The 9,703-nt window shown below is 41.8% G+C and overlaps 2 protein-coding genes across 5 annotated transcripts; one reads left to right on the top strand and one right to left on the bottom strand.

Moving 5' to 3' along the window:
* Positions 1-342: 342 nt before the first annotated feature.
* On the bottom strand, positions 343-5,722 carry ccdc126 (coiled-coil domain containing 126). 4 transcript variants are annotated; one of them, XM_041955386.1, is made up of 5 exons: positions 5,393-5,722; positions 3,906-3,952; positions 3,723-3,786; positions 2,333-3,054; positions 343-2,158 (listed from the first exon to the last, which is right to left on the bottom strand). In XM_041955386.1, the coding sequence occupies exons 4-5, from the start codon at positions 2,568-2,570 to the stop codon at positions 1,908-1,910; spliced, it is 489 nt and encodes a 162-aa protein (XP_041811320.1). In that variant the 5' UTR covers positions 2,571-3,054; positions 3,723-3,786; positions 3,906-3,952; positions 5,393-5,722; the 3' UTR covers positions 343-1,907. The 4 variants fall into 4 exon arrangements, with proteins under 4 accessions (XP_041811320.1, XP_041811319.1, XP_041811318.1 ...); XM_041955385.1 differs by lacking the exon at positions 3,723-3,786; XM_041955384.1 differs by lacking the exons at positions 3,723-3,786; positions 3,906-3,952.
* Positions 5,723-6,261: 539 nt separating this feature from the next.
* On the top strand, positions 6,262-8,974 carry fam221a (family with sequence similarity 221 member A). The gene is made up of 6 exons (XM_041956050.1): positions 6,262-6,326; positions 6,550-6,723; positions 6,830-7,020; positions 7,282-7,355; positions 7,513-7,645; positions 8,870-8,974. The coding sequence occupies exons 1-6, from the start codon at positions 6,262-6,264 to the stop codon at positions 8,959-8,961; spliced, it is 729 nt and encodes a 242-aa protein (XP_041811984.1). The 3' UTR covers positions 8,962-8,974.
* Positions 8,975-9,703: the final 729 nt, after the last annotated feature.

Genomic DNA, 9,703 nt, shown 5'->3' with positions numbered 1-9,703 from the left:
TCACGTCCCGCCTTGTCCCCCACGCCCCCTTCATGCAAAAACTTGGCGTACCTAAACGTCTCATAACACACCCTGTTGAGTTTTTCTTCAACTTGTGTGTCCCATGATCGGAGGGAGTAAAAGCCCTGCTTTTCATAATCTACCTCAGACATTTAGTTGTCATGTACTGCATGTCACTGAAGTGACATTTGTGGCACATTATTCTGTAAGCAGCATTTAAATGATGACGCTGGTTGAGATCGAGCTAATTTTAACATCTCTACTCTGTCGGGTAGCTTAGTCGTCAAGAATGGGTCATATTTTATTAGCTGACAATTTCCATATATGTAAAATCCTTAACTCTTACCAGCTGTCACGTAAATACACCAGAGGAGAAGGGGAAAAAACAGCATAAAATGAAAACACTCAAGAGAAAGTACCTCAAAGTTGTACTTTAGTACAGTGCTTGAGTTGATTTTTACTTTCCAACTCTGTCCACAGTTAGACACGATTTGGCTATAACATCAGGCAGAAGCCTTCCTCAAGTGGGTCAGTAACACCTGAATGAAGAGAAAACTCACCTTGAAACATTCACTTATGCATACACACATCTTTAAACTTAGAACAGAAGCAAGTAAAACTGGATTTATTGTCTTGTGAGGCACATGATGTCAAAACTAAGATCTCCTGAATGGCATGTTTTTTTGAACGCATTTAATGTGTGGGGACTAGGTGGAGCATCAGATATAAAAACTGATTTAACTGGGGTGAGAATATTTTTTCCACAAGGTCAATTTATTAGTAAAGCTATCTCACAGCAGCTGACTGGCTTGCCATCTTCTCTACTTAAGCGTTATGAAGCAAAGAACATTTATGCCATCGCTCAGGAACCACACTCAGGACCAACACCGGAAGAATGACTATTCCAAAGCATTACACCCACCCCTTTAAAATATCCTTCAAGTCAAAGTTGGATGAGCCCAGTATTTTTAGAAAATCTTTAAAGTCACAGTGCAACATGAACCCTGAACATGTGTAAGTAGTATGTGAGTCGTCTTAACAGCAATACAGGGCTAAAGACTGACTACACAGTACATTCAATGTGCTCCACACCCAAATTAAAACATTTCTCAACCGGGGACCCATTGGATTTCAACCCAGACAAAGCACACACACGCTCATGTTTACAGTGGCATAATAGGCATCATCCCATCATATTCTGCATAAAAATAAAACTGTCTTGCAGCAAGTATGAATACACATTTAGACTCCCTTCAGAGGGAGTGCAAATAACATTCTTTGGATTATCTCTTACAGGTGAACTGTACAATTCAGTGATCCTCAAAACTATACGAGCACGCCAAAAGTAGAATCTTATTCAGTATAGTATTTAACAACTGAACCAGCCAAAAATGATGAAATATAGTTATCATCTACACAGCTATATAAGCTGTCCTAACTATCAACTACTACTGTTTCATTCAGCATCTTGATATGTTGAAGCAGTATTGTAAAATAGTTTATATTGTAAGTACAGGAGCATTTTAGCCATTTTTCTGATAAGACCTTATGAGAATCAGGTTTAGTTCAAATGTGTTTCTACCTCTCTGCATTTGCCGTCACAGTCATAAGGTTCAATTATGGCATTATAAAAATGCTAACATTTGAGCTAAATAAAATCAACAATGCAAATATAAAAAATGTGGATAGCCTTGGTAAAAAATAAATAAATATCAGCATATGATAGGACAGAGCATAAAGAAGTCCTCCTTCTTCCCTCGGCGTAGGTTGAACATTTATGAGAAACATCCCCTGGATGTCCATATGTCAAACTATTGCTTTACACTTGTCTGATGTTGTTACATCAGTGATAAATGCTGGAAAAGTGTGATGTGCTAAAAAAAAAAAAATCAATACGTCTATCAAGACTATGCTCCTTGATCTGGCTGAGGCCTATTAGGGATATGTGGATGAAGACGTGACGTCCCTGGGTGGCTGCCAGGTGTCTCCTGCTTTGAGGATTTCTGTAGGGCAGCGGCAGCAGAGGCAAGGATGCCCCCTGCTGTGTGGGAGGTGTTAGTGGAGGAGGCATTCACCACCAACTCGATTTTCCCCTCCAGTTTGACCAGCCGTGTCAGAATATCGTCCAGTAACACAGCTATAGTCCTCTTCAGATCAGCTGCGTGCAAAGGTAAGAGAAGGAAGGAAAAGCAAACACAAATCAATGCTTCAGAATGCTTTTTAACAACTATAAAACACAGAATGTAGGATTGATCAAGTAATTTTATGTGCAGGAAAGAGAGTAGTAGCCCCTGTATTGCACAGCATTATTGACTTCTTCTTAAATACATACCATAACCTGCCATGGAGGTCCCCTGTGGTCCACCTGGTGCAATCTGGTTTTCCTCTGTCAGGACCTTGACGTATCGCCGGCTGAGCTCCAGGATCTGCTCACGTAGCTCAGCGCTGCTCTGATGGCGAGGCTGCTGCACAGTGTAGCGCAGCAGCATAAGTCCCCACACCAGGCCGAATACCAGCAGCAGCACACTCAGCTTCTGGGACATGTTCCTCCGCAGGAGTGCACCCAGCATGGTACTGTGGGTGGCGAAGGGGAGGGGGAGCTGGCGAGGCACGAAGGTCCCTTCTTGGATGCCAATACACCAATAATTTTATAGAGCGATTGTCAATTACTACAGCGAAATTCTCTTTTCTGCTGTCTGTATCCAAGGAGGAGTCACAGGTCAAAATCCACTACAAAACATATACAGAGCCGGTGTGGATTCAGTGCTTCAAGTTAACTCCAGCAGAACATGTGCTTGCCTGATACCCATTCAGCCAAGTAAGTTTCTCTTTCCACTAAAGCATCCTGCCCCTAAAAGGAGGTGAGAAAGTTGTGCAACTGCAGAGGCCAGGAAGTAGTACCGGAAGGAATCGGATGCCCACAGACACTGGCAGTCAGGGGTTTTTGAAGAGGTGTTTTGGTTGTAAGATGTCTAACTCCAAAAAGTCACCAATGCAGACTGGGCGTTCAGGCAGGGGAACCGCAGACATTGCTGACTATGTTGGAGAAATATACTGAGATAGAAAAAAAGATAAAATTAACAAAAAGAAAGACACACAAGAGAAACACTTACTATTGTCAACTCTTAGAGATTATTTTATGATGCTTGCATTTTCATTGTGCAGCGCTGCAATGTCATAAATTGGAAAAAGGAAGTATATATATATATATACACCAAAAACCACTTCAAAAGTTATTCGAGTAGCTTCTTCTGTTAATTCATACTGCGCTCACAGCCCTGTTGAGCATTATGGTTTTTACTAATAATGAATGTGAGGATTTTTGGGTGGATGAATGCAGAGATTTTCCAACAGATGCACAAACGCCACAGCATGTGTTGGATGAAGAACAAAATCCACCTCATCATTATTGGCAAAGAGCTGGTGGCTACATCAAAGTGGCTTCTTAAACTTAATAGCTATTATTCAAGTCAGACTTTGGGTCAGGGTGCATGCATCATAGCTCACTCATCAACAAATGTTTTTCAGCCCTCTTAGCCCAGAAACCTGATTACCAGTTTAGATTTCATGGGACCCACTTTGCAGCTCCAGAAAGGGAGAAACAGAATCAGGCGGAAGCAGAGAGGGCATTCATTCTCTAATCCCACCACCACAAAAGGTTATTTTGACTGACAAATAGCCGGTGAGCGCACCATGCACAGGAAATTAGACTTGTTTCTCACTTTTCACAATTTTGTCACCAAGTTCATTCTCTGCGCCCTCTCTTGGGTGTGGGAGTGTCACTTTCTATTGAGGTCAGAGAGGGGACAGTGAATGAGGGAATTAATTATGAAAAGAAAGGTAACAGAATCTGTTTAGCAATGCTCCTCATTCTCTAACCCCCCACCAAACACACACACACTCACATGTCCTTCCTACGACCTAGGTGCTACTATGTATCAGCAGGCAAGATCTAGAGGGGAAAAATGTAGAGGCATCATGAAAGCAACAGCTGAAACCATAAGCAAAGCTCAACAACTCACATAAGGTATTGCAGCTTTTAGCTTTTGGTTTCAATAAGAAGCTGAAAAACATTTTAAAGGTCATGTTCTAAACTTGAAATGTGTGACATCCTGGAAGCCCATGTCAAACAGTTTCCTGTTTCATTACATGCTCACAGAAGACACACTAACTTCAGTTTTAGCTATTTGCCAAAGTGCTATACATTTAAAAGAATCAACCAAACCAAACACACACACACACACATTATGCATGACATGCAGGGATTGAGTACAGTCAAAATTTCAGGCTGGAGTTAAAACGTTCTGTTGAAGGTGCTGTGTTAACAGATGGGTCAGCTACTGCAGGACCTGGGGCAGAAACCAATGAACCTCCAGGCTTGTTTTCTGAGCGCTCCATATGTCAGTCAACAGATCACAAAGCGCTGACACTTGATGACAACCAGAAGAGGTTTTGGTATTCAGACACTGTCATGTCAGGCTATTCACCAGGCCCGATCATTGTTCTGTGGCAAGGCACACCATTTAGGCCACGGCTTCAGACAGTGAATGTTCCACTTGGCTAGGGGACTGTTTAAATATAGTTCACCCAATGTGATGATTGACAGAGATAAGGCACACAGTGTCAGTCAAAACATCTGATCTGAAGGTTATACATTGACAACCCGATCTGAGATTCGACAGTTTGTGGGTCACTAACTGGCCTCTAGAGCAGGCATCTCAAACTGGTTCCATAAAGGGCCGCGTGGCTGCAAGTTTTCATTCCAACCAAGGAGGAACACACCAGGCTGGAATCAATTCATCAGCTGATCACTAAGTGATCCATTGATGTTGATTGGTTGGCCTGATGTGCTCCTCCTGGGTTGGAATGAAAACCTGCAGCCACGCGGCCCTTTATGGAACCGGTTTGAGATGCCTGCTCTAGAGCATAAACTAAAAACGGACACATCAATAATGTTAAGCTGTAAGATGTACATAAAATAAAACGCTTGCAGTAGGTATTGTGGATGATATGATAGTCCAGCAACATAAACATACACACCAAACTCCTTACCCAAACCAAAGCTTTTTGACCCGATGAACTTGAGATTGTGATTACACAATGTCAAGTTACACACATCCGTGAAAAGTAAACAGACCACCGCTTAATCGTCAATGGGTGACAAATGAAAGATTAACTACTTTCGGATACCTACTTTACGGACTTTTACACCTGAAATTAATTTTTAGAACAATCGTTGGCAGACACTCAAGCTCGGCTGAAGCTGCTTCCAACTCCACTATCTCATGTTAGCCCGACATGTTAGTTCGGCAAGGCTAAAATTTGACGGTCCACAATAACTCAAAATATCACCTGGCAATGTAGCAAACCCCACGACAAGCAGATAATTTACCTCCGCGTGTTGCCTCTGAAGCTACCTTTAGGTCGAAGCAAGAATTGACGGGCTCCGGAAAGGCAGGGACTCGGCGCCGGAGAGCTCCAGCTGCTGACTCTGGCTGACACTGAATGATGCTTGTTGTTTGGCAACCGCGGGCTGCCGTTGTTGTCGCTGGGACAGATTTCTTGAGCTGCCCGCTGTCTGTTTCACACAAGTTAGCGGCCAAGCTTATTGAAAAGACGTGTGTGCACTCTTGGGCGTCATTTCGGCTTCCCGCTCCACAGTCTCGAAAAACCAAAGTCGGTGGCTACAATTTCAGGCATGCAATTGTGCTGACTGTCATGGTTCCCCTGAACGTCAACTGCGTGCGTCATTGCTGCGGCATTGTGGGAAATGTATTCGTGCTGCTCGTTCTCTCGCAATTTTGCACGACAGAAAAGAAAAAACAGCGTCGTAATATTACGTGAAGCTAAACTGTTAGGTTACAATTAATGGGTCTAAACAATAAAAGCAATATATATCGCGCTAAAGTAACATTAGCCAGCAAACTTTGTGGAAACAGTGTTCAGGGTGTTAGCTAAGCTACATGAGTTAGCTGCTAATGTTAATACTAGCTAGCTTAATGTTGGTTTGGATGCACTCACTTTTCTTACGTTGTTCTCTCTCTCTCTCTCTCTCTCTCTCTCTCTCTCTCTCTCTCTCTCTCTCTCTGTGTGTGTGTGTGTGCGTGCGTGCGTGCGTGCGTGCCTGTGTTTGCACTTCACTTTGCGACCGTTAGAGGGACATCTCGGCTACAACCATTGCCTTGACAACATAAAAGCTGGAGGTAAACAGAAAGGTGTTTGCTGCAATTTTAACTATAACCAGCTACCGGCTTTTTAACAATGGAGACAATATATCTCGACAAATCAGCTCTAAAAGCAGTGGATGACTACTGGGAGTACAGAAGGTTTGTCTCAACATTAGACTGTATGGGTTTATCTCCTGACTAGCTAAACTCGAGAGGGATTTCACTTGGGAGTAAGCCATCAACAAAAGACAACTAGAGCTAAGTTAATGATAACTAACTGTTACAGAGGAAATAATTGTTAAAGTACAAAACAAGTGCTGCAATAACACTCTAAAAGTTATATACAAACATCTTGCTTTTATTGGTGGTGTGTCTTTTCAAGGACTGTGGGTGTTGATGATGGAGGAAAGCTGTTCACTCCAGAGCAATATGAGGAGTACAAGAGGAAGGTGGTCCCTCAGCGAGTGAAAAACAGGCTATATGTGAGCTTTGGGGTCCCAGGAGGCATCGACTGCAAACTCATCGGCCCTGAGACACAGTGCTTCTGTACACATAGGTAGTACATTACTCAATGACACATGAAATCATCCTTTTTCCCTACACTCCACCACACATAGATGTACATAAATAAACACATTTTGGAGTAATGTAATTTTGTTCAGGTACAAGCAACATAAGACTGACTTTGAAGTGGCTCCCTCTGAGAGACCGATCGCTCTACAATGCCAGGTCAAAGGATGTCGTTGTCCTGCCTACCGGTATGTTCCCCGGATTGGACCAAACCCTGTTCGCTGCAGGTGTAAGCACTTACCTCACGATCACAGTGAGGCTGCTGGCCACTTCTGCAAAAAGTGTGAGTCTAAAATCGCTTTAGCCCAAATTAACTCTAATATCTTAGCCAGATGGAATCACATTCATTCATTCATTCAACCTTTACTTTAACTCAGAAATACATTGAGGTAGAGACCTTATTAAGATATACTGTGAAAAAAACAGATAAAAGATCCTAGATACCAAGAAACACAAATAGGAAGCCTAGTTAAAAATGGCGATATGTACAGTTAATGTTCAAAATGATTGTCACATACCTGTTTCCTAATGACTCATTTTTCAGGCAGTTCCTGTTCTGGGTTCCAGAGCACCTACACCTGTGGATGTGGCCAGCCCAGCTCTGCCCACCGGACCCTAGTGAGTAGAGTCAAATATCAAACACAGGTCCCTGCTGTAAAATAAATCAGACTGATTCTAGACACGCTATAGGTTTACAATATTGCTACACATGTCCTCAGCATAAACTTGCACGCTTCACATAATTTTAACTGAAATCGCATTATTTTTGTGCCAGGTTGAGACAAAAACAGAAAGGGAGGCACGCGGTCAGCCCATAGGCAGGGATGTCCCTTATGCTGCCATGGGAGGGTTGACAGGGTTCAGCTCTTTGTTGGATGGTTACCTCGCTTTGGAAACCAGTGGCTCAGGTGAGCAACAGATATGTATCTTGTATGTGGCAATTCAATCTCTGTCTGCAATGGAAAGCTGCAGCGGAGGGATCCATTTTAAATTTGTGTATGTGAGAGGTGAGTCTGGAACATTCCATGCATTTGTACAGTCACATCAACCACATCAGCCCCCAGCAAGAACGAATGCATGCTGATTTTCAGCTCAGACATTCTTCGATTCACGGAGGCAGTGTTTGGTGATGCAGCCTTTGTTGAGGTGTGTGTGCACACACTGCACAAAAGGTGAAGAAAGTTCCTTTGAGAGGCATGTGAGGGCAGCAAAGAGCAACACAGCATCAGTGTTGAATAAGCAAGTCTGCAGAATAAGGATTTGTTCAGGTCAAAAGTGTATAGTAAAAACAGCATATGTACCCCTTAGATTTCATCTCCACATTGATCTCTCACTCAGACTAAATTTGTATTGGAGCCGTGGTGGATGAAAAGATGAACTGAGATGAACTTCTTTTAAGACATATATTTATAATGTGAAATGACCGCTGTAGTCATACTGCACATGGGCTCTGAATAACTTCATGAAGGCATTTAGTTCTAATGTTGCCGTGTAATGAAAATGTTTGATAACACTGAAATGCATGAAGGTAAAGAAATGCTCAGCATGCCAAGTTAAATGTGCAAATTGCATCAGACCAATCATGGCTTCTGAAGTTCTTGAGAAGTCATTTTCACTTCCCCTGAAAACCATGGAAATTTAATTAAAGATTGAATGTGCAACATTAATTTGATTTTTTAATTCATTTATGAGTGGTTAATTATGTATGTTTTAATAAGATGCTGACTGATTACTCCACACTTTAGTGTTTACTTTGTACACACAGTGGAGCTAGGTTAAGAGTTTGTATCACGCACTCTTCCAAAAACTGTTAGTTACAACCTATATTGTATTCTATGTAGCCATCATAACTTCTGTTTTGAAGTTATCACTCAATATATGCTTTTGTCCTTAATCTGGAATAAGAAATCTTTGTCTTCTTCTTTATTTATGATAATGATAATGACAGCAGATGAATGCATTTTATAAATATAAGCCTTTAGTTGACACATGGTGTCATGTGTGTTTTAGCTCCTGGTATAGTCAATTCACACAACATAGATTTCAAATACGTTACGTGCCTGTGAGGTACACGAAATCCACCGCTGTACCCGTCTATTTGATTTTTATAATCTCTGCTGCATCTTTTTCAGATCAAGACAGAGAAGATGGCTCCCAGCAGAGCTGTTCGGCATCGAGGATGAAAGAAGCGTCTACTAAAACATCCAGCTCTTATCCACTGTAAGCGAGACTGTTCATTAAATATTGGACAATTCATATTAATCAAATAAATCACAAACATCTGATCAGTGACCATCACTCTGATCCAAAGCCAAAAACCTCTTGATTCTTTCACACCCAAAAATCTTCATCATCATTGAAGTTTCTGTCTTTGTTGGTACAATCTGCTGTGAGGAACAGTAGTGATTAAATCCCATGTCAACTAAACAATTAACTGACATTGTACTGATCCAGTCAGAGGTTTGAGTGTGTGGAGCCACTGGCATAACTGTAAAGACATAACCTGAATAAATCATACAGACTTAAGATGAAATGATGGTGGATTCATCACATTTGGCAGTAAAGCATGGTTAAGAGATCTTATCTGTGTTATTTTCTATGTTGTTTCTGTTTGAGCTGCAAAAATAATACGCATTAACGCACGTTTGTCTAAGAGCACCTAGTCATCTCTACTATAAAATTCCTCACAGTCATTTTTAATGCTCAAACCAACCCACACGTTTATTCATTTATGTTTTCTAGCAATGCCTCATATTTCCTCTTGAGACACGTTCCATAAACTGGTCAGTTCAGACATCTGAGGTTTGCATGATTGATGTTCTCTTATTGAGAGAAAGCCGCCCACTCAACATGTCACCAAAATAACACCGGAGCCATGGAGCTACGTGTTCAGTGATGAGCACCATTTTTAATTTGCGGATAGATGTACTGTCTCCGATTGATTAATCCCATTCCTCACGGCAGAT

The sequence above is a fragment of the Chelmon rostratus genome, chromosome 16, assembly GCF_017976325.1.
Source record: "Chelmon rostratus isolate fCheRos1 chromosome 16, fCheRos1.pri, whole genome shotgun sequence".
Classification (NCBI taxonomy): Eukaryota; Metazoa; Chordata; class Actinopteri; order Chaetodontiformes; family Chaetodontidae; genus Chelmon; species Chelmon rostratus.
This window is presented reverse-complemented; position numbering and strand designations above follow the sequence as displayed.